The sequence below is a fragment of the Aspergillus glaucus genome (assembly GCF_001890805.1).
Source record: "Aspergillus glaucus CBS 516.65 unplaced genomic scaffold ASPGLscaffold_4, whole genome shotgun sequence".
Lineage (NCBI taxonomy): Eukaryota > Fungi > Ascomycota > Eurotiomycetes > Eurotiales > Aspergillaceae > Aspergillus > Aspergillus glaucus.
Window position 1 is genome coordinate 1,108,697 of NW_019170456.1, and position 19,383 is coordinate 1,128,079.

Sequence of the window (19,383 nt, forward strand, 5' to 3'; positions counted from 1 at the left end):
ATTTTGTATGCAATACTCCGGGTGGCCGCTCGCTTGTAGTGGCCGCTCGCTAGTGGATTACGTTAATCCGGCATCCGGAGCAGAGATTCGCCGATTTCCTTATCGAGACTAACCATGCGGCTATCACCTACATCACACTTAACTCTTGCTATTAACATTCCCAACATATCATAGCTACGTCTCTGATGAAGCTTCAGAAATGGCTGCTGACCTGCCATAACCCCCGGGTTGCGCCTGCGCGCGCTTTTACGGCTTTTAACCAGCGCTTCAATTCCTCCGCAACATCCTCCCATCGGTATCGTCCTCTTGAACTCCTCCAGGATGGCAGCACAGATCAGTTTCGCGAACAATGCTTCGTCCCAGAACGACCTGCGATCCTCCCGCGCCAATTCTTCCGCGATATCCCCGCCGTCGAACGCTGGTTTCACCCGGCTACTCAGAATGATACCCCACGGTTACGATTGAACACAGAATACCTAGAGCAGCACGGCTCCAACGCCTTCGTCCCCCTAGAAATCACCCAACCTTCGAGCCCCAAATCGACGGATTCAGAACTCAGCTTCCGCCAATTCCACGCCCCGCTAAGCCTCTTCCTACAATGGATGCGAACCGCCGAAACAGACCCGGCACAATCAACCCGGCTGTACCTAGCACAATGCCAACTCTCCGACCTTCCCCAGATCCTTCGCGATGATTTCCCCGTGCCAGATCTTGTGGCGCGTGCAGGGAGAGGTGATGTCTACGATGCGAACGTCTGGATCGGGCACCCGCCGACATACACCCCGCTACACCGCGATCCGAACCCGAACTTGTTTGTGCAGATGGCGGGGGAGAAAGTGGTGAGACTGGTGAGTCCGGATGACGGTCTGGGATTGTTTGCGACCGTGCGACGACAATTGGGGAAGAGTGGGGATCGTGAAGCCGCGGCGATTCGGGGAGACGAGATGATGCAGGGTCCGGAGAGGGCGTTGCTAGAAAAAGTGGTTTGGGGTGATTCCGACACACTGGGCGTGGAGAAAGAAGGGTATGAAGCTCGTCTGAGGCCTGGGGATGGGTTATTTATTCCTAAAGGATGGTGGCATAGTATCAAAGGTGTTGGGGAGGGAGTAACTGCCTCGGTAAGTTTATCTATCGCATTATGCGAAGACTGGCTAACGATTTAGGTCAATTGGTGGTTTCGATAAAGCATTTATGTGCTCTGTATAATATGAATATACCAATCCATGTTCTTCGTAGTAAAGTAGCACTCTTCTATAGCACCAATGTACTTGTAGCTTCTAGAATCCTCTCCGCCTCGAAAAACAAAACTTACCTTCCGACCGACTTCAACACCATCACCACCAACACCTCAATACAACAAAAAAGAGAAAAGACATGCGAATGTCCTTCACACTCTCCCGCGCTCTCCTCCCTCTCACGCTCTCTCTCAATCTCAACCCATCCATCGCAGCCCGCGCAGCAACACACCTACCAGCGCATTCCAAATCTCTCGCATTTTCACCCTCCATCTTCCACCCCCAGTGTCCGTCATCTCTCCACCCATACTCTACCATGTTCGACCAAACCAACGCAAACACTCAACCCCAACAAGGGCAACAAGACCAACCTCAACAACAAACCCAAGGCCAAGACCAGCCGCAAGAACAGCAACAGCAACAAGAACAACCCTACCTCGCCCTCCCCGAATCCGACCCCTCCGTGGGCACAAACCGGCTCGATCTCAGCCAACCGGGTTCCACAGTGACACTGGACCATCTGGGGCCTATGGTGGTGAATACGGACGGGACGCTGTCGCGGATCGCGAACTGGGATAGGATGGCGGAGATTGAGAAGAAGACTACGCTGCGGGTGCTGGGAAAGAGGAATAAGCAGAGGTTGGAGGCGTTGAAGGCTGCTGGGGTTGGGGTTAGTGTTGATCAGTCGTAGGAGTGGGGAGTATAGTGTGTGGGAGAAATTTGGTATGTTTTATGTTCTTATGGTTCTTTTGTATGATATGTACATCTAGTCTATCACTATCATGCCTATTTTGAGCGTGTTTTGTGTCAATATCGCTATCCAAAGAGGACTCTTGACGTTTTGGTGATTATATTCCTGTCCCAGTTAGCACCGTCTATACCCAGACACCAAGAGTAGAACTCACCTCGGCTTCACATCAACATAATTCCTCGTATAATCATCAATCTCCTCCACCCCCGAAACCAAATCTACCTCCTCAGCCCGCCTAAACTTACTCCGATGCACAACCTTCCACCCAAAATACAACACCGGAAACACGCCTATCATCGTATACGAGAAGAAAAACGACGCTACATCCCACTTCCCCGGCAAAAAGACCTCATACCCACCCACAAACGCCATGGTAGTCGTACACACCAGCGAAATATACGCGAGATAGGGCTGAAAGCGGGATGTGTAGGGGAGTGTTTCCCGAGAGAAGCCCTGCGCCTTGAGGGCCTTGAAGAAGCGGATGTAGGTGAATGTGCAGGCGGAGAAGTTGATTAGCTGGGAGGCTGTGACTAGGTTGACAAACCAGTTTATTACGACGGAGGCGCTGTTGGAGACTTGCAGGAAGGCTAGGAGTGAGATTAATAGTACGATGCTCACGCAGTAGATTGGGACTCCGGTGCGTGTGCACTTTGTGAAGAAGCGTGGTGCTTTACCGTCCAGTGCGAGGCCGTAGAGACTGCGACTTGCGCAGTAGACGTAGCTATTCCCTGCGCTGAACGAGGCGCCAAGTACCATGGCGTTCACGATATGTGGTAGGATGGGGATATGCAGGCGATCCATGGCGATAACATACGGCGAGGCCGCGGCACCGGGCTTGCCTTGGTCGAATGCAGCGGCCATTGTTGGGTCGTTGTAAGGGACTAGGATACCGACACAGAGGGTTCCCAGCACAAAGAAGACCGTTAGACGGTAGAATACTCCGTTGTAGGCTTTGGGGAGGACTTTGCGAGGATTTACGGCTTCGCCGGCGGCCATGGAGACCTGAGCAATTGGTAAGTTTGATTCTGGCAAGAAGAGGAGGGGAGAATTACATAGTCCGGTCCGGCAATCGTGAAACTCGCCTTGATAAGACAGTAAAGAAAGCCCAGCCATCGACCAAGGTCACCTTTCTTGTAGTGCTCTGCAAACGAACCCGGATTCTGCCAGTACCGGAACCCGAACCGGTCATTCAGAGGATTCCCTCCAAGCATCACAATAAAGGTGAATATAATCAGTCCAAGACTGAGAAGCACCTTTCCCAGCGAAAGCCAGAACTCAGATTCACCATACAACTGAACGGCAAATACATTGAGGATTCTGCGGCCTCGTTGTCAGGGGTCTCAATAGACTATAGATGATGGAGAGGGCAGACATACATATAAAGCACAAGCACAATGGTAACAATAGCCCCTACAGGGACTGCATCGCTCCAATACGTGATAATCAGATTGCACGCGACAATCTCGAATGGGACCTGGGCTACCTGGGACACGAAGAAGTTGTATCCAGCGGCGACGCCGAATGCGTCGTCGACGAACCGTCCTGCGAGGCGGATGGTGGGCGAGGAAAGAGGGAGGAAGGTGACCATTTCTGCGATTGCTAGATAGAGAAGCCTTGTTTAGTATTGATACTGGCGCTTTGGTACATAGGCCGCTTTGGGATGGAGTATGGTGCTGCGTTGGGGTCCAGGGAATAGGGAAATGGATCCGTACAAACGGTAAGGCATAAAATCACGGAGCACCTGTAGTCAGAGTATAAGAAAGTGTATATTTCCGGAGTATAGATATTGGTATTCGCTATAGGGCATTGGCGCTCGCTTGCTTCATTCATGTACAACATTGCCAGTACGACAGACCATGGACAAAAGAGAGGATAGAGGGCAATACTGACCAAATGGTAAAAGCCAGGAATAAACTGGCCGGGCCTCCTTCACGCAAACTTTGACCGATCTGGACATACAACACCGTCCCAATCGTCCCTCCAATACCTATATTCAAGTTAGCATCAGTTTCTATACTCGGTAGTTCAGTCTAGACCAACCGATTAATTCTACATGTCTGGGTTTCAACTTCCGGTGCGTATGATCGTAGACAGGCTTGTGAGGTTCACTGTTGATTGATTCCTCGCCATCTTCGACGACTGTATCTTTTTCTTTTCCGATCCGGTTCTTCAAGTGTGTCTTCAGACTTGTGGTCTTGCCGGGCTCGCCATGTTCAACGGCAGTTGACACTGGCCCAGAGACAATGTCTGGGTTGGAAGACATTGTTGATCAAGCAATAGTAAACACATCAAAAACTATATAGGGTTTTCTGAAGGATTCAGAGAGGGAAAAAAAAAAGAAAAAAAAAAAAAAAAGAAAAAGAAAAAGAAAAAGAAAGAAAGCCGAGGCAAGCAGGTGAAGGATGTCGAAGTCAGTGTGGTTAGCTCATAACATTCTTTTTGCGTTGCATCGACAAAACTAGATCCAGTTAATCGAGTCAGGTGGGATTAATTGATCATGATCCGTTATTATATCCAAAATTCACCCAGCCGTTATTGTTCACTGCAAAGAATTCAAAATCAAACCTGCTGCAAGATTCAGAGTAGGTAGTGGGGCATAATAACATTCCTTCTATCCATCTAACCGAGGCACGGAGAACGGTGCTAGGCCGCTAGCCTGATAGCAGAAGAATATCAAAAGAACATCATATGCGATCAGAGTCAGTGAAATTGAAACAGACGCAGATAACTATCAGCCGGTAGTAAGATATCACGACATATGGAGTACAGAATCATAATGAGCCGAGTCCAATAGCATCACCACTTGGCTCGAATTTGGCCATCGCTCGATTAGGACTAGCTGGTGCCAAAAGATAATGCTGGAGCTACAGCTCCCAAGAGATGAAACTAGATGAGAAAAGCAGAAGAAGTTGATAGATTGTACTAACTAGGTTATGGTAGTCCAGTTAACGGTCTGACCATCCTGGGCAAGAATTTCACGACACGTTCGCCGCCTTCATCCAGGAGCTTATGGCTTCAAATTACGCTACAAAATATCTTTCCGATCCTAACAGTCTCCTGTCAAGCTCATACTGGAAATTTTGGCGCGCTGTGGAGAAATTCCTTCTGGTTTAGCTAGTGTATACATTCTGATCAATTTCCTTTTTGACTGTGCTGTGGGTTTGCCTGGGCAGCTTTTGCCTGCTCTCTGTTTTATTATTTTCGGCCAGCGCACGTTAGGGTGGTGCGTATTGTTTTGTTCAGGGATTATTGGTACAGGCTCACGTGGCGCTTTTTTATTCCATCTGTCTTTGCTTAGCCTATGGATACCCTTGGGGTTTCTTTATGAGTGCTCTGTACCTCCGTATAACAGTAGTACTATGTATTCCATGATATAAGACGTATTGCTAATCGCACGCGAACATCCCGAACCTCCGCAAAGCCAAATCAAACCCCGCCAAATACCCGATATAAGAACAACCTGCATTCACTAATGCTCTCCGTTCTCGTTCCTGTCCTTCTTACACTTCTACCCCTGGTAGTCCTATATCTAACAAACCGCCCTACTCCTACGGAACCTGAAACCAAACCCGCCAAAATGGTCGAGCACGAGGAAGAGCCCAAGCGCTTCTCCCCCAAAGTCCCCGTCGAGCTGGCTCCCCCGAAATACGACCCTATCGATGCCGAGGAATTGGCCAAGTGCGATGGTACGGGTTTCAAGTTTCTTCGGGCTGTCAAGAATGTTCTCTAACATGTTGCAGGAACCGACCCCAACCGCCCGACATTGGTCGCCATCAAGGGTATCGTCTTCGATGTGAGCCGAAATCAGGCCTACAGTCCCAGCGGGCAGTATCGCAGTACGTCTCTTTTCTTCTCTTTGACCAAGAGATTGGTCCTATATCCTTCTTATCTGTGGGTACTGACACCGTCAAGTCTTCGCAGGAAAAGACCCCTCGCGCGCGCTGGCCAGTTCCTCCCTCAAGCCCGAAGACTGCCGACCCGATTGGTACGATTTGGATGACAAGGAGAAGACCGTGTTGGAAGAATGGTTTACCTTCTTTAGCAAGCGGTACAATGTTGTGGGCAAGGTGAAGGATGCTACGAATTACTAGGTGGAGGGCAAAAGTCGATACACTATAATACCCATGGATTGACACAATTCAAAAGAATGCAATGCTTTTTATCAGTCCAGACGCCGCAACCAAATAATTACAGGGAATCTTCTCTAAACAGATAATGACCAACTGAAAAAGAAACACTTAATTGCCCTTCCGGCCCTTCCGTTGCATCCTCTTCTTCGCGATGACCCGGTTGCGTTTGGCGATCTTGTTCCCTTCCTCGGGGTTCTCGCCTCCTTCGCGCTTGTCACTGCCGCGACTCTCGGATCGCTTCCTCTTCTGTCCAGCCATATTTTCATTCGGAGATGGTTTCCCTCTGTCCCCGTTGGGCCTCCCGTAGGGCTTCCTGTCGGGCTTGCCATTGAACTTTCCATCGGGCCTGCCATTGAACTTCCTGTCAGGCTTCCCATTGAACTTCCCGTTGAACTTCCTCCCGTCGGGCCTGCCACTGAACTTCCCGTTGGGATTTTGCGATTTCTCCTCCTCTTCCTCCTTCCTCTTCTTAGCAGCTGTCTGGGCGTAGATGCGAGACTTGGCCTCTTGTTCAGTCCGACGCTTGACCACCTGCGCGTTCTCAATCGCAAACTCCACAATAACCCGCTTCTTCTTATCCTTGACCTCCGCATCGCTGCTAGGCGCATCGATGGGATGGCCGTTGAGCCAGCGAAGTCCCATCAGTGCGTGTCGGTGGGTGAAGTATTCAATAAACCCGTAGCCTCTGCTTCTTCCCGCACCGGTGTTCTCACCGATCTTGGTTCCGTCGCGTCCTTCAAACACAATCGTAGCCTGCTTCACGATACCCTTGCCCTTCTGCTTGCGCAGCTTGTCAGCTTCCTTCATTTCGTCCGATGCCCGGTGTTGTTCCTCTGGGGACAAAGGCTGGCGGAGGTTCTTCTTCACTTCCTCTGCGAAACCGACGACGGCTTGTCTGGCGAGTTGCTTCAGGTCCTTGGAAGTGACTTGTCTGGGGATGTTGCGGATAGACAATCTCGTCAAACTCAAGTGCAGCGTCGGGTTCTTCTTGATGAAGCTCTGGCGCTGCTTGAAACTGTCTTCTCTCATCTTAACCTCAGAGGGTGAAAGCTTCTTGTACAAGGGCGAGTTGGCAGGGATCGTTCCTTCGGAAAGGAGGAAGAGTCGCCGCTTGTCAGTATCGCGAACAAGTCTCCGCGAAGCACCTTCCTCCTCCAGCCTGGTGGCTTGGTTTCTGCTGACTGCGATGGCAACCTGTAGCACTCGTCCGTCCAAGGTGTAGCGGCCAGTCGGATCGGAGGTTTCGTTCTGCAGGACAGAATGCTTGATGGCGGAGGCTTTCTTCGATTTGTCCTTGTCGGCTGCGATGGTTTCTTGTGGCTTCGGACCCTCGCGGATACAAGTGAGGGCATCCTCGGGGCGCCAGAAGCAGACGAAGCCTGTGCCGCGGGGACGGTCGGTCTCGGGGTCGACGACGATTCGAGCGTATCGGACGTTGCCGAATTGTGTAAAGTGTTCGTAGAGCGACTCGTCTGTGGAGGTGAAGGGTAGGTTGCGAATGAAGATGGTAGATGCGTTGCGTTCGTCCTCTTTGTCCTCCTCTTCTTCGTCAATATCATCCTCATTATCTTCATCAAGCTCGTCTTCTTCATCGTCCTCCTCATCTTCCTCCATGTCTTCATCTTCGTCGCCTTCGGAAGCGTCTTCATCTCCAGATGCAGCCTCCTCCGCTTCCGCCATGTCCACGTCGCTCGACTTCTCTTCATCATCTTGCTTCTTCTTCTTCTTCTTCTCCTTCTCCTCCTCCTCGTCTGATTTCTCCTCATCCTGCTTCTGCAAGTTCTCCCAAACGTTCTTCTCCACAGCCCAGTCAACAGCCAAAGTCCGCCCGTCTACCTCTTTACCATTAACCGCCTCCAACGCCTTTTCAGCATTCTTCTTGCCTCTCAACACAACGAATCCAAAACCGGCCAACACATTCCCTCTCTTAGGCAAATAAGCCTGCTTGACCTTCCCGAAACTCCGGAAATGAACAATCAAGTCCTCAGGCTCCTTAATACTCCACGGCAAATTCCGAACAATCAACCTCGGCGGCTGCTGCGCAGCCCTCTCATCCTCCCTCTTCTTCTTAAATTCGATCCCAGCGGCAGACGGCACGCTCTTTCCGATATTCTCATCGACTTCACGGTGACGGCGCTCGGCATAGTCGACCGTAATTTTCTTCCCCTCAAAGACACTTCCGTTGAATTCTTCCAAAGCACGCTGCGCATCTTCGAGATCGGCAAACGTCACGAAACCGAAGCCCTTTGGTTGTTGAGTCTGCGGGTCGAGGACGACAAGGGCATGCTTGATCACGTAGGATTGCGAGAAATACTCTGCTAAGCTGTCGGTCGTGGCTGATGCGGGAAGCGACCGGACGAAAAGGGTCTGTCGGGGTTGGCGAGAGACAAGCCCGTCAGTCGCGGGCTCTTGATTGGTTTGAGGCTCCATTTTGGCCTCGTTAACTAGAAAATTGCAGTTGTTTCTGTAGAGACAAGAGATAGGTTGGTTCTTTCGCAACTTTTTTTTCTGCAAGCAAAATCGGCGGCAGAAAGCGGGTGGGTCTGAGCGGTGAAGGTACTGGACCTCGTCTGAAAGTCGGATTACTATGCTTGCATTCTACAGGTATACGGGTGTTATTGATTCTGACAATGGCTGATGAATTTGAAGACGAGGAAGATCTTAACGCTCTTCTGCAAGCAGAAAAGAGCTCACCTCCCAAGCCCGGAAATGCCCCTTCTTCCTCAACAGCTTCGCGACAACCAGCAGCCAAGGTCCAGCAACCAAAGCCGCAAGCCCTCCCTCCCAAACACGCTCCCTCTGCGATTCTCGTCTCAAAACGGCAGAAAGGCAATCCGATATTGAGTCACATCAAGATTCTACCCTGGGAATATGCAGATATACCAGCCGACTATGTCCTCGGAAACACTACATGCGCCCTATTTCTATCACTCAAGTATCACCGGCTCCATCCAGAATATATATACTCCCGAATCCGTGGAATAGCAGGGAAATACCGCCTCCGCATACTCCTAATCATCGTCGACATACCAAATCACGAAGATAACCTGAAAGAACTCTCCAAAACATCCATCATCAACAACCTAACGCTAATGCTCTGCTGGTCCGCCACTGAAGCCGCGCACTACCTCGAGCTATACAAGTCCTCTGAGAACGCCCAACCTACTGCTATCCGCACCCAGCAGGCCCAATCATACAAGGATTCCTTGACGGACTTTGTGACTATGCCTAGGAGTATCAACAAGTCCGATGCGGCGAGTTTGATCTCTACATTCGGAAGTTTACAGAATGCGATTAATGCACAACCTGAACAGATTAGTGCTGTACCGGGTTGGGGTGAGAGAAAGGTTCGGCAATGGTGTAATGCGGTACGGGAGGATTTCAGAATCGAGACGGCGAAGGGGGCGAAGGCGCCGGAGAGGGATGCTACGCGGATTTTGGAAGATAGGACGGTGACTCGTGATGAAGAAGAGGTTATGCGTTTGGCGGAAGCGGGGGAGATGAGAGCGGATGTGCCAGGGGAGACTGAGACTGTTCATGATGCTGGTTCGCGTGATGTTGGTGAGGACGAGGGTATGAGCGAGGGAATAACGGCAGCGCTAGCCAGGTTACGAGAGAATGGCGGCTGAGCGAGTGTTTCTTTTCTTGTCATGACGGATATCGTTCATCCATTCCGGTTCGTGGAGAAATCGCAACACCAGGCTGGCCAGAACGGCTTGGCTACGCACCTACGAGTATGCTCAAGTGCTGCAGGGGTCTTGACTGACACGGAAGCATGAGACGGATTGTTGGGTCTGCATCCACACTCACGCGCAAGATTAACCGTCTCTGCTGCCCGTGTGTACTCAGGCAATTTTGATTGTCAGGCTACACACGCCGAGCATGGTTTTTTCTGGGAGCATGGCACTGGAAAATTCGCCGGTCACACTGCATGCCAGCAATGGCTCTCGAGCTCACGACTATGGGACTAAGTTGCATGCTATGGACAACGGCGTGTTAAATGAAGATCTCCGGGAAACATTAAGGTATATACGGCTCACGGTGCTCGAAACTGTGGCCGGATGCAGAATGTCAGGCCAGTATATAAGTCACGGAGATATATAACTCAACACCCAGCATTGCCGAGTGATACCTGCATGCTCGGCCAATTGCACCAATGGTATGCGGTATTTATAACGAACGAATACTAGCATAAAAAAACCAATTCAATGTTCAATTGCATAACAAGGGTGTTGTGAAGGTAGAAAACAGAGCCAAAAAGAAAGAACAAGAAAGAACAAGAAAGACAGGAAACATTGAACGAAAAGCAAAAAAAATGGACTCGCGGGGAATCGAACCCCGGACCACCCCCATGCTAAGGGGGTATTATACCACTAAACCACAAGCCCACTTGTTGAAATATAGGTCTCAGTTAGTGTTTTATCAGGGGCATTTCCCTACCCCACAGCTTATCGCATGCCAAGACTTTGATAAAGCTATCAAACCAATGCATTGAACAGGGGGGAGAACAAAACCTCTGCAATTGGTTGTGAATATTCCCCAGTGATAAAATACAGAGTAAAGATATGCACCCCACTATGAATAACATCCCACAAAAATAATGCCTGCGATCTCCATTGCCTTCCCAATCCGTTCGAACCGCCTTTCCTTTTGCTGACCTCGGCGGCGATAACGCCGATTGTGGATGCTGATTGGCCCATACCACCGAATACAGCTGGTCGGATTCGCGGGGCAAAGCTCCGGTCGAGCTCCAACGGCGATAAAAGAAGACATATATAAGGGACATACCCCTCGATCGGAATTGGAACTTATCAGACTGTGCTCAATCCATTCGTATCTCTTGTTGGGTCCTGTGTTTCCAGATCTGTCACCGCGTACTTTGCTGAGGTCTTATCTCGGCCGTCTAGCTTCTTCCCCACAAGTGTTACGTTTAGCAGCGTAAGTGACACATTGAATCCCTTTTAAGACCTCTGCTTGATCCTGTTTCAATGCTAACCAACTTCACCTTCAGCCATCATGTCTGCCCTCCGCCCCGGCCTCAAGCTGCGATCTTTCGCACGCCTCCCCGCTGCCCGCACCCTCAGCACCACACCACTGCGGGCAGCCCAGCCATACTTCTCCAATGAGCCTTCTGGTCCTACAGTGTCCTCGGCCATCCCAGGGCCAAACAACAAGAAGGTTGCTGCGGAGTTGAACGAGGTGTTTGATGTGCGCAGCTTGAACATGCTGACTGACTACACAAAGTCCATTGGAAACTAGTATGTTCGCTTCTTTAAATCATGAGGGGAAGAAGGTGGATAGCTGACGTGCGGTAGTATTTCTGACCTCGACGGAAACACTCTTCTTGATGTGTAAGTCAATCATCTATATGGGACAAGGAATTGTGATTAACAGGATGAAGTTACGCTCAGATTGCCTCTATCCCCGTCGGATACAACAACCCCCACCTCGAGAAGGTGGCCACATCGCCCGAGATGATCTCCTCATTGATCAACAGACCAGCTCTGGGTAACTTCCCTTCTGCTGAATGGGCCGATGTCCTCAAGACCGGTGTCCTCAAGGTTGCCCCCAAGGGCCTCAACCAGGTGTACACTGCCATGGCCGGCTCCGACGCCAACGAAATCGCCTACAAGGCGGCCTTCATGTACCGTCGCCAGATGGAGCGTGGAGGACCCGAGGCCGACTTCAGCGAGCAAGAGTTGGAGTCCACCATGCAGAATCAGCAGCCTGGATCTCCGCAATTGTCCATCCTATCTTTCAAATCCGCTTTCCACGGTCGTCTCTTTGGCAGTCTGTCTACTACTCGTAGCAAGGCTATTCACAAGTTGGATATCCCCGCCTTCGACTGGCCCCAGGCGACCTTCCCCTCATTGAAGTACCCGCTTGAGGAGCACGCTCAGGAGAACGCCCAGGAGGAGCAGCGCTGCCTGCAGGAGGTTGAGCGCCTTATCAAGGAGTACCACAACCCCGTTGCTGCTGTCATGGTCGAGCCCATCCAATCCGAGGGTGGTGACAACCACGCCTCGCCCGCCTTCTTCCAAGGCCTGCGCGACATCACCCAGCGCACCAACGTCCTCTTTATCGTCGACGAAGTCCAGACCGGTGTCGGTGCCACCGGAAAGTTCTGGGCCCACGACCACTGGAACCTCCAGTCCCCTCCGGACATGGTCACCTTCTCCAAGAAGGCCCAGACAGCCGGTTACTACTACGGCAACCCCGCCCTGCGCCCCAACAAGCCCTACCGCCAGTTCAACACCTGGATGGGTGACCCGTCCCGCGCTCTGATCTTCCGCGGTATCATCGAGGAGATCGAGCGTCTGGGTCTGGTTGAGAACACCGCTGCCACTGGTGCTTATCTGTACGCTGGTCTTGAGCGTCTTTCGCAGCAATACCCGCAGCACTTCCAGAACCTGCGTGGTAAGGGTCAGGGTACCTTCATTGCTTGGGACTCGCCTAAGCGGGATGAGATCCTGGCCAAGGCTAAGAGTGTTGGTGTCAACATTGGCGGAAGTGGACAGAGTGCTGTTCGGTTGAGGCCTATGCTTATTTTCCAGAACCACCACGGTATGTCACTTGCTTTTGTTCCCTGTTTAAAAGCAGATATGCTAACTTTCTTTAGCCGATATTCTCCTGGAGAGACTCGAGAGTGTGATCAAGGCGCTGTAATCTGGAATTAAATGTGCATTGATGAATTTCCTTGTTTGATTGTTATTTTCCTGATCATCTAGGCTTGTTTCGGAGTTATACGGGTTTCTGCACGCATCCCGGCGGATGTTTATGACATGATATTTAACGCTCAATTGATTTAATTCTATTCTCACAAGTCGCCTGCTTGGGTATCAGTTTCACCGTGAGAGATCGGTAGTCGAATAAGGACAAGACCCTTCTGAATTGTAAATGCGAAAGAAAACCGAATATTCAACAAACAACCCCTGGCTAATCCCAGATGAACCAAAAGCAAATATATAACCCAGACCATGACCGTAACTCCGTATGTGCAACAGATATGCGAGCCTAAATCCTTCTCAACGCGTTCCTCGAAGCGGGTAAGGTCGTCGCCGTCAATTCATCGGTCGAATCGGTGAGCGTAGTACTCGAGGGGGAAACGGGCGTTAGAAAAACGACGCGAAACAACGCGCAAAGGAACAGGTGTCCCATCTCAAGGCTCCTCTTCGCCGGTACTTCCATCTCTCCTACTCCAAGTCAGCCACGAACACAAACCAATATCCAGCATCAGTCAACATACGGAATATACTTCACCCCAGCATCCTCCAAATTCGAAATCACATCGTCGGGCAACTATCCATCAATCCATTAGCCATCTCTCCTCATTCTTCCTCCCTCCCAATCCTCTACCCCATAGAAAAACATACCGAGCCCGTAACCTTAACCGCATACGTCCCCGGCACATAGCTATCCAATCTCTGCCACCTGGCCACCCAGCTAGTATTCGGATCGTTGAGCGTAATCAGGCCCTCGAAGACCTGGGATGTGCATTCTTGGATGGCGTCGTTGTTGCCGCGCAGGCCGAGGACGTTGTCGCAGTTCGGGCAGCCTTCGCGCATGAATTTCTGCATAAATAGAACAGATGTTAGTATGTTTTGGGCCTGTCTGAGAGGGATATATTGGGGGGATGGGGGTGATGGGAGCGCACGTTGTGAAGCTGGACGAGTGAGCAGACCATGCAGGCACGGAGGGTGCGCTGTTGGCCTGGGGGGACGTAGTAGGTCATTGTAAGTAACTGGTTGGAGTTCCCCAGAAGCTATCTGTTCTTGTAGATATATTCAAATTGAGGAAGTTGCAGAAGTGCTAGCTAGGAACGGAGAACGGAGGCCGACGATTCTGGAACCGCGCAAAATGCCAAGCCGTCGGAGCAAAACGAACGACCACAGGCGGAGGCGAACTTTTAGTTTTCTACTAGGCGCCTTACCTTACATTGTCAGCCAGGAACATAGGCTACGTTCTCTCTTTTTTTTTTTTTTTTTCTGTATTCTTCTTGTTTTTCTTTATATTCTTCTGGTCTTTCATTTATCCCGGAGGCTTTGGTTTCCTCCCTTTTATTATTCCATTGCCCTGTCTAGTCCTCCTGTCTCGTGACCCCTCCTCACCCCTCCTACCATGTCGGACATCGAGACCGCCAACGCACTCAAGGTGCAAGGAAACAAAGCCTTTGCTCAGCACGAATGGCCGGCTGCTGTGGACTTCTACACAAAGGCGATTGAGAAATATGACAAGGAGCCGTCGTACTTCAGCAATCGCGCTCAGGTATGCGACTTGGATTCGGGATTCGGACGGGTGGCTGCAGACGAATGGATGATCAAAAGCTAATCGGTATAGGCGCATATTAAACTCGAGGCGCATGGGTTTGCCATTGTGGATGCTACGAAGGCGTTGGAGCTTGATCCGGGTTATATCAAGGTTAGTATTTCGGGCATTCACTGGGCTGGAGATAAGAGAGGGAGAGATTCTGGCAAGGAAATATGGGAAGAAATATGGACAGCTCTGACGGATTATAGGCATACTGGAGGCGCGCCCTTGCCAACACCGCTATCCTTAACCACCGCGAGGCCCTGAAAGACTTCAAGGCCGTTGTCAAGCGGGAACCCAACAACCGCGATGCGAAACTGAAGCTAGCAGACTGTGAGAAGCTCGTCCGTCGTGTGGAATTCGAGAAGGCGATTGAGGTTGGCGACCCGCCATCGGCTTTCGAAGACTTGGATATCGATTCTATGGCGGTGGACGATGGATATGACGGTGTCCGGATTGGGAACGAAATGACACAGGAGTTTATCGATGATATGATTGAGCGGTTCAAGAACGGGAAGAAGATCCACCGCAAGTATGTGTTCCAGATTATCAAGGCGGTTAGGGACCTTGTCTATGCGGAACCGACGATGGTTGAGATCGGGGTGGAAGAGAGGAATGAACTGACAGTGTGTGGTGACACACACGGTGAGTACTATCCTAGTTCTGGCTTGTGTTCACCTGCTAATGGCAACAGGCCAATTCTTCGACCTCCTTGAAATCTTCCGACGAAACGGCTACCCCTCGGACAAGCATGCATACCTCTTCAACGGAGACTTTGTCGACCGTGGCTCGTGGTCGACAGAAATCGCCCTGGTCCTCTACGCCTACAAGTGGCTTCGCCCCAACGGTATCTTCCTCAACCGTGGCAACCACGAGACGGATGATATGAACAAGGCCTATGGCTTCGAAGGCGAGTGCAAGGCCAAGTATAATGAGCGGGTATTCAAGGTCTTCTCCGAGTCGTTCTCAGCTCTGCCCTTGGCCACCCTGATTGGCGAAAAGTACCTGGTCCTACACGGCGGTCTCTTCTCGGACGACAGCATATCCCTGGACGACATCCGGAAACTGAACCGACACAACCAGCGCCAGCCCGGCCAGCAGGGTCTGATGATGGAGATGCTCTGGACAGACCCGCAAACGGCACCTGGCCGTGGACCCAGCAAGAGAGGTGTCGGTCTCCAGTTCGGTCCCGATATCACCAAGCGGTTCTGTGAGAAGAACGGTCTCGAGGCCATTATCCGTTCGCACGAGGTCCGCATGGGGGGTTACGAGGTCGAGCACGACGGACGCTGTATCACCGTCTTCTCCGCCCCGAAGTACTGCGATACGACAGAGAACAAGGGCGCGTATATCAACCTTGGACCGGAACTCAAGCTCAATTACCAGGTGTTTGAGGCGGTGCCTCATCCTCCTATCAAACCGATGGCAAGTCTTTCCCCTTCCCACCCATAACACCGATATACTGACCATTCACAGGCGTATGCCCAGAACTCGCTTCTATCTATGATGTGATGATTTAGTATTGGAACGAGAGTAGTGGGTTGGCGTTTCTGGATTTGAGGGCAGTTTCAGACTCCTTTAGCTCTTTTGATACTTTATTCATATGTTCTTGACGTAGCGACGAGATGATGAGATTAGAGCCTGATATTCTGATGTTTCTGTTATCTTGGAATACAATGATTTGCATTGCATAGATTCCCATAATGTCCTATAGCCCTTGACCCAAAAACAAGCTAGAGAAAGAAAATGTAAATATAAAAATGAAAAATGAAGACAAAAAAGAGAGGTTGTGAGCCCAACCCGATTCGAACGGATAACCTTGTGATCTGGAGTCACTGTGAACTTGTTAGTTAAAGGTTCAATCTGAAATGACAGATTGAGTAAGAACGTACCACGCGCTACCGTTGCGCCATAGGCCCATTGTTGAAGGGATTGGGTTTGATATTTGCATCCAGAAGACCAAACAATGGAGTCCTCGACAATAGCCGGGGTATGCATGTTCGAGTATTAATGCCTGCCAATGGCTGCAGAGGGATACAGTGACTGTGTGCAAAGCATTTGTGTTTGCTTCGTATAGCCGTTTTGAATCAGTAAATGACTTATAGAATTCTAGAACGTTGATATCAATCTTCAATTGCCGTTTCAATGCTGTGATTATTTAATTAAGACCCCGCGGAGGGACAAGAAACCACGTTCTCGACCTGGAGTCTTCTCAACCTGTTTGCTCTCATCTTCTCCTTTTCTTTCTCCCTAGAAATCTCGGACAGCTGGTATCATACGATTGTATCACGAAAAGAGAAGGCCAAAATGGAATTCGATCCTCAAACCCGTGAGCATCTCTACCACTGTCGTCATGCTGTCAAACTAACCCCGCCATCAGCGCAGTTTCACACCTCCGACAGCTCGAGCTTCGGTTACATATCTGCTCATGAGCGATGGCCGGTTATCCTGGTAAGCCTTCATCCTCTTACTTGGGATTATCATGCTAATTGACATTCTTTTCTCTAGACCGGCGCCATCGACGACCTCCACCGTACCGTGGGCGACGTGACCGACGAGGGGAAGCGGAAAGAGGGCAAGGTTATTATAGAGAACCTAGCCAAGTTGAAATATGAATTGCAGCATGATAGGCAATTGACGTGAGTGTCGACTATTTGATAAGAGGAATGGGTGGCTGTTAACTGGGGTATGCGCAGACCGATTCCGGATGATGGACTGGAGCCAACGGCCGCTGAGTATAACAAGGAGTTGGAGCAGAGAGGGAACTTGTCGTGGTGCAATGGGCCGTGGTTGTATATGGAGTGTTATATGTGTATGTTCTCGTTATCGAAATAACAAGGGGCAAGCTGACAATGAACAGACAGACGTTTAAGCACATTCTTCGCGCAGTCCAAGCACTGGAAAGGATACGATGTTTTTGCTCGCCAGAAGATGTCCACGTTCAAGTCCTCTCGACCCGCCGTGCTAGAACTCGCAGCCAGATACAAGGAGCTCGCCCTCGAAGCCGAGAAAGGCGAGGGCAAGGACGGAAAGACAACAGAGCAGGTCGAGCAAGCAAGACGAGTTCTGTTTTCGGAGATGTGCGAGATTTGCCTGTGGGGCAATGCGACGGATCTGTCCTTGTTGACTACGCTTACCTACGAGGATTTGCAGAAGTTGCAGGGCTCGCAGGCGCGCAAGGCGGCGGAGAAGAACATCCTTGTTAATGATATAGATGCTGCGTTTGATGTTCTGCAGAAGGCGCAGAAGGAGAAGAAGGACCAGGAGCGTCGGGTGGATATTGTGCTTGATAACTCTGGATTTGAGCTTTTCGTCGACCTCATTCTTGCGGGTTACTTGCTCTCTGCGGGTATTGCGACTAAGGTTGTGCTGCACCCCAAGTCGATCCCGTGGTTCGTGTCGGACGTTACTCCTCCAGACTTCCCGGACCTTCTCAACGCCCTGAAAGATGCGCAGAACTTCTACACAGCCCCCGATGAGACTGGCAGAGAGAACCAGTCTCTCTCTGAAAAGGAATTGGACGAGGTGAACTTCCTTTACAACCAATGGAGCCAGCTTCACCAGGACGGGAAAATGGTCATTCGACCTGATCCGTTCTGGACTGGCGCCGGATCCTTCTGGCGCATGCCTCACACCGCACCTGAACTGTTTGAAGATCTCAAGAACAGCGAACTGGTCCTGCTCAAGGGTGACCTGAACTACCGCAAGTTGACCAATGACGCCGACTGGGACCCAACAACCCCATTCACAACCGCCATTGGTCCCCTAGGTCCCAAGTCCGGCCTGCGTGTTCTGGCTTTCCGGACCTGCAAGGCAGACGTTGTTGTTGGTCTTCCTGCTGGTGTGGATGAGGAGCTCCGTCAGACACCTGGAGGAGGTGGTGATAAGAAGCGGGAGTGGGCCTGGACTGGGAAGTGGGCTGTTGTTTCTTTCTGTGATGGGAAGGCTTAGCTTGTACGGGCTTTGATTGTTTTGGCAAAATGATAGATATAGATAATGCGTACATACAGTGACACAGAAAGTCACCGTCCATTTTGCTGTAATTAAGCTAGTCTGATAACCTGAAACACTTAGATGCAATAAACACATGAGTGGCATAGTCATTGACATGATTACCCACCATAATTAGGGCTCAATTACACCAGCTACGCGATCATCCACGCCAGAGCACACGGCCACTGCCTCAACAAATATCACTATACTTGGATCGAACTAATGAGAGATTAGAACAGCTCTATGGGACGTTATTCGCGCTTTGGGGCTTAACGGAGAGGGTGAGAGATGGGTCCTCGGAATAGAGTGCGTCAGTCACATCTCATCTGCCAGATTGCCTGAGGAATCATAACTTTCTGGATCAGAGCCTGAATATCGTGGAAGCCATAAATTCTTTTTTCCTCCTCGTGGAATCTCAGCCTTTTCACCCAGCTGCACATGCGCATTCAAAGCGTCAAAATTCGAGATGATGACTCTAACAGCGGACATAATCGGAGATTACAACATTGAACATAGCAACCGCCACCAGTTCATCAATTACCCCAGATTCAAAGGCTTCGTTGAAACAAGTTTCAGGGAATTCAAAGACGGCGGTTTGTCGTACATAGCGATACTCGGGGTCAGCAGAGATGTCTTAGCTCAGATCGACAAAAACAGGTCAAAGCTACCACTCTTCCGTGTTTTTCACGATCCCTCGCTCAGCACCTTGATTCTAAAATTCATCGGCACGAAACACGAAATTGCAAAAAATGAGCTCTCAGTGGAGTTCATTGAAAATGCCCAACAAACTGGAATCACACGTTTCGACTTGTTCGCCATCGGGTCCGGCCGTAAAGACAGTGCTGATACGACTAGGGCCAAGGAACCTGATGAAGCATTCATGCCTAAAAAATACCAGGAAACTAGAAACTGACCTCCCAGCTCTAGCTGTTGAAGTTGATAGCTCGGACATTTTGGCTCAGCTGCG

At 50.5% G+C, this 19,383-nt stretch overlaps 12 protein-coding genes and 2 non-coding genes across 14 annotated transcripts; 7 read left to right on the top strand and 7 right to left on the bottom strand.

Annotated features, from left to right (window-relative positions):
* Positions 1-185: 185 nt before the first annotated feature.
* Positions 186-1,184, top strand: ASPGLDRAFT_119411 (putative JmjC domain protein; the record flags this gene model as incomplete). The annotated part of the gene is made up of 2 exons (XM_022540047.1): positions 186-1,118; positions 1,164-1,184. The coding sequence occupies 2 exons, from the start codon at positions 186-188 to the stop codon at positions 1,182-1,184; spliced, it is 954 nt and encodes a 317-aa protein (XP_022403994.1).
* A 550-nt stretch (positions 1,185-1,734) lies between these two features.
* On the top strand, positions 1,735-1,890 carry ASPGLDRAFT_89666 (uncharacterized protein; the record flags this gene model as incomplete). Its single annotated transcript, XM_022550472.1, has 1 exon — positions 1,735-1,890. A coding segment is annotated over one exon (156 nt), but the record flags the coding sequence as incomplete, so codon positions are not given.
* Positions 1,891-2,096: 206 nt separating this feature from the next.
* On the bottom strand, positions 2,097-3,968 carry ASPGLDRAFT_43848 (uncharacterized protein). The gene is made up of 5 exons (XM_022545892.1): positions 3,877-3,968; positions 3,699-3,727; positions 3,363-3,585; positions 3,039-3,303; positions 2,097-2,988 (listed from the first exon to the last, which is right to left on the bottom strand). The coding sequence occupies exons 3-5, from the start codon at positions 3,572-3,574 to the stop codon at positions 2,137-2,139; spliced, it is 1,329 nt and encodes a 442-aa protein (XP_022403996.1). The 5' UTR covers positions 3,575-3,585; positions 3,699-3,727; positions 3,877-3,968; the 3' UTR covers positions 2,097-2,136.
* Positions 3,529-4,306, bottom strand: ASPGLDRAFT_43849 (uncharacterized protein). The gene is made up of 2 exons (XM_022545893.1): positions 4,027-4,306; positions 3,529-3,973 (listed from the first exon to the last, which is right to left on the bottom strand). The coding sequence occupies exons 1-2, from the start codon at positions 4,247-4,249 to the stop codon at positions 3,813-3,815; spliced, it is 384 nt and encodes a 127-aa protein (XP_022403997.1). The 5' UTR covers positions 4,250-4,306; the 3' UTR covers positions 3,529-3,812.
* Positions 4,307-5,563: 1,257 nt separating this feature from the next.
* On the top strand, positions 5,564-6,077 carry ASPGLDRAFT_120746 (putative progesterone binding protein; the record flags this gene model as incomplete). The annotated part of the gene is made up of 3 exons (XM_022540169.1): positions 5,564-5,672; positions 5,727-5,822; positions 5,899-6,077. The coding sequence occupies 3 exons, from the start codon at positions 5,564-5,566 to the stop codon at positions 6,075-6,077; spliced, it is 384 nt and encodes a 127-aa protein (XP_022403998.1).
* Positions 6,078-6,224: 147 nt separating this feature from the next.
* On the bottom strand, positions 6,225-8,555 carry ASPGLDRAFT_120385 (mRNA-binding ribosome biosynthesis protein NOP4; the record flags this gene model as incomplete). Its single annotated transcript, XM_022540132.1, has 2 exons — positions 6,225-6,357; positions 6,538-8,555. Coding segments are annotated over 2 exons (2,151 nt in total), but the record flags the coding sequence as incomplete, so codon positions are not given.
* Positions 8,556-8,746: 191 nt separating this feature from the next.
* On the top strand, positions 8,747-9,745 carry ASPGLDRAFT_119384 (DNA repair protein RAD10; the record flags this gene model as incomplete). Its single annotated transcript, XM_022540042.1, has 1 exon — positions 8,747-9,745. The coding sequence occupies one exon, from the start codon at positions 8,747-8,749 to the stop codon at positions 9,743-9,745; it is 999 nt and encodes a 332-aa protein (XP_022404000.1).
* Positions 9,746-10,432: 687 nt separating this feature from the next.
* On the bottom strand, positions 10,433-10,504 carry ASPGLDRAFT_t45. Its single transcript has one exon. It is a non-coding gene; the product is annotated as a tRNA-Ala (tRNA).
* Positions 10,505-10,835: 331 nt separating this feature from the next.
* gatA (4-aminobutyrate transaminase gatA) lies at positions 10,836-12,956 on the top strand. The gene is made up of 5 exons (XM_022539720.1): positions 10,836-11,054; positions 11,128-11,374; positions 11,432-11,467; positions 11,518-12,680; positions 12,736-12,956. The coding sequence occupies exons 2-5, from the start codon at positions 11,133-11,135 to the stop codon at positions 12,780-12,782; spliced, it is 1,488 nt and encodes a 495-aa protein (XP_022404001.1). The 5' UTR covers positions 10,836-11,054; positions 11,128-11,132; the 3' UTR covers positions 12,783-12,956.
* Positions 12,955-13,848, bottom strand: spt4 (transcription elongation factor SPT4; the record flags this gene model as incomplete). The annotated part of the gene is made up of 4 exons (XM_022542618.1): positions 12,955-13,309; positions 13,363-13,415; positions 13,490-13,687; positions 13,771-13,848. The coding sequence occupies 4 exons, from the start codon at positions 13,846-13,848 to the stop codon at positions 13,276-13,278; spliced, it is 363 nt and encodes a 120-aa protein (XP_022404002.1). The 3' UTR covers positions 12,955-13,275.
* Positions 13,849-14,061: 213 nt separating this feature from the next.
* On the bottom strand, positions 14,062-14,871 carry ASPGLDRAFT_1159833 (uncharacterized protein). Its single transcript, XM_022539733.1, has one exon. It carries the CDS (start codon positions 14,634-14,636, stop codon positions 14,145-14,147), a length of 492 nt encoding a protein of 163 aa, XP_022404003.1. The 5' UTR covers positions 14,637-14,871; the 3' UTR covers positions 14,062-14,144.
* ppt1 (protein serine/threonine phosphatase PPT1) lies at positions 14,791-15,907 on the top strand. The gene is made up of 3 exons (XM_022539735.1): positions 14,791-14,957; positions 15,010-15,068; positions 15,118-15,907. Exons 2-3 carry the CDS (start codon positions 15,011-15,013, stop codon positions 15,873-15,875), a joined length of 816 nt encoding a protein of 271 aa, XP_022404004.1. The 5' UTR covers positions 14,791-14,957; position 15,010; the 3' UTR covers positions 15,876-15,907.
* Positions 15,908-16,213: 306 nt separating this feature from the next.
* Positions 16,214-16,342, bottom strand: ASPGLDRAFT_t44. The gene has a single exon. It is a non-coding gene; the product is annotated as a tRNA-OTHER (tRNA).
* Positions 16,343-16,516: 174 nt separating this feature from the next.
* Positions 16,517-18,554, top strand: ASPGLDRAFT_43856 (damage-control phosphatase ARMT1 family protein). The gene is made up of 5 exons (XM_022545894.1): positions 16,517-16,752; positions 16,804-16,874; positions 16,932-17,062; positions 17,120-17,235; positions 17,284-18,554. Exons 1-5 carry the CDS (start codon positions 16,731-16,733, stop codon positions 18,372-18,374), a joined length of 1,431 nt encoding a protein of 476 aa, XP_022404005.1. The 5' UTR covers positions 16,517-16,730; the 3' UTR covers positions 18,375-18,554.
* Positions 18,555-19,383: the final 829 nt, after the last annotated feature.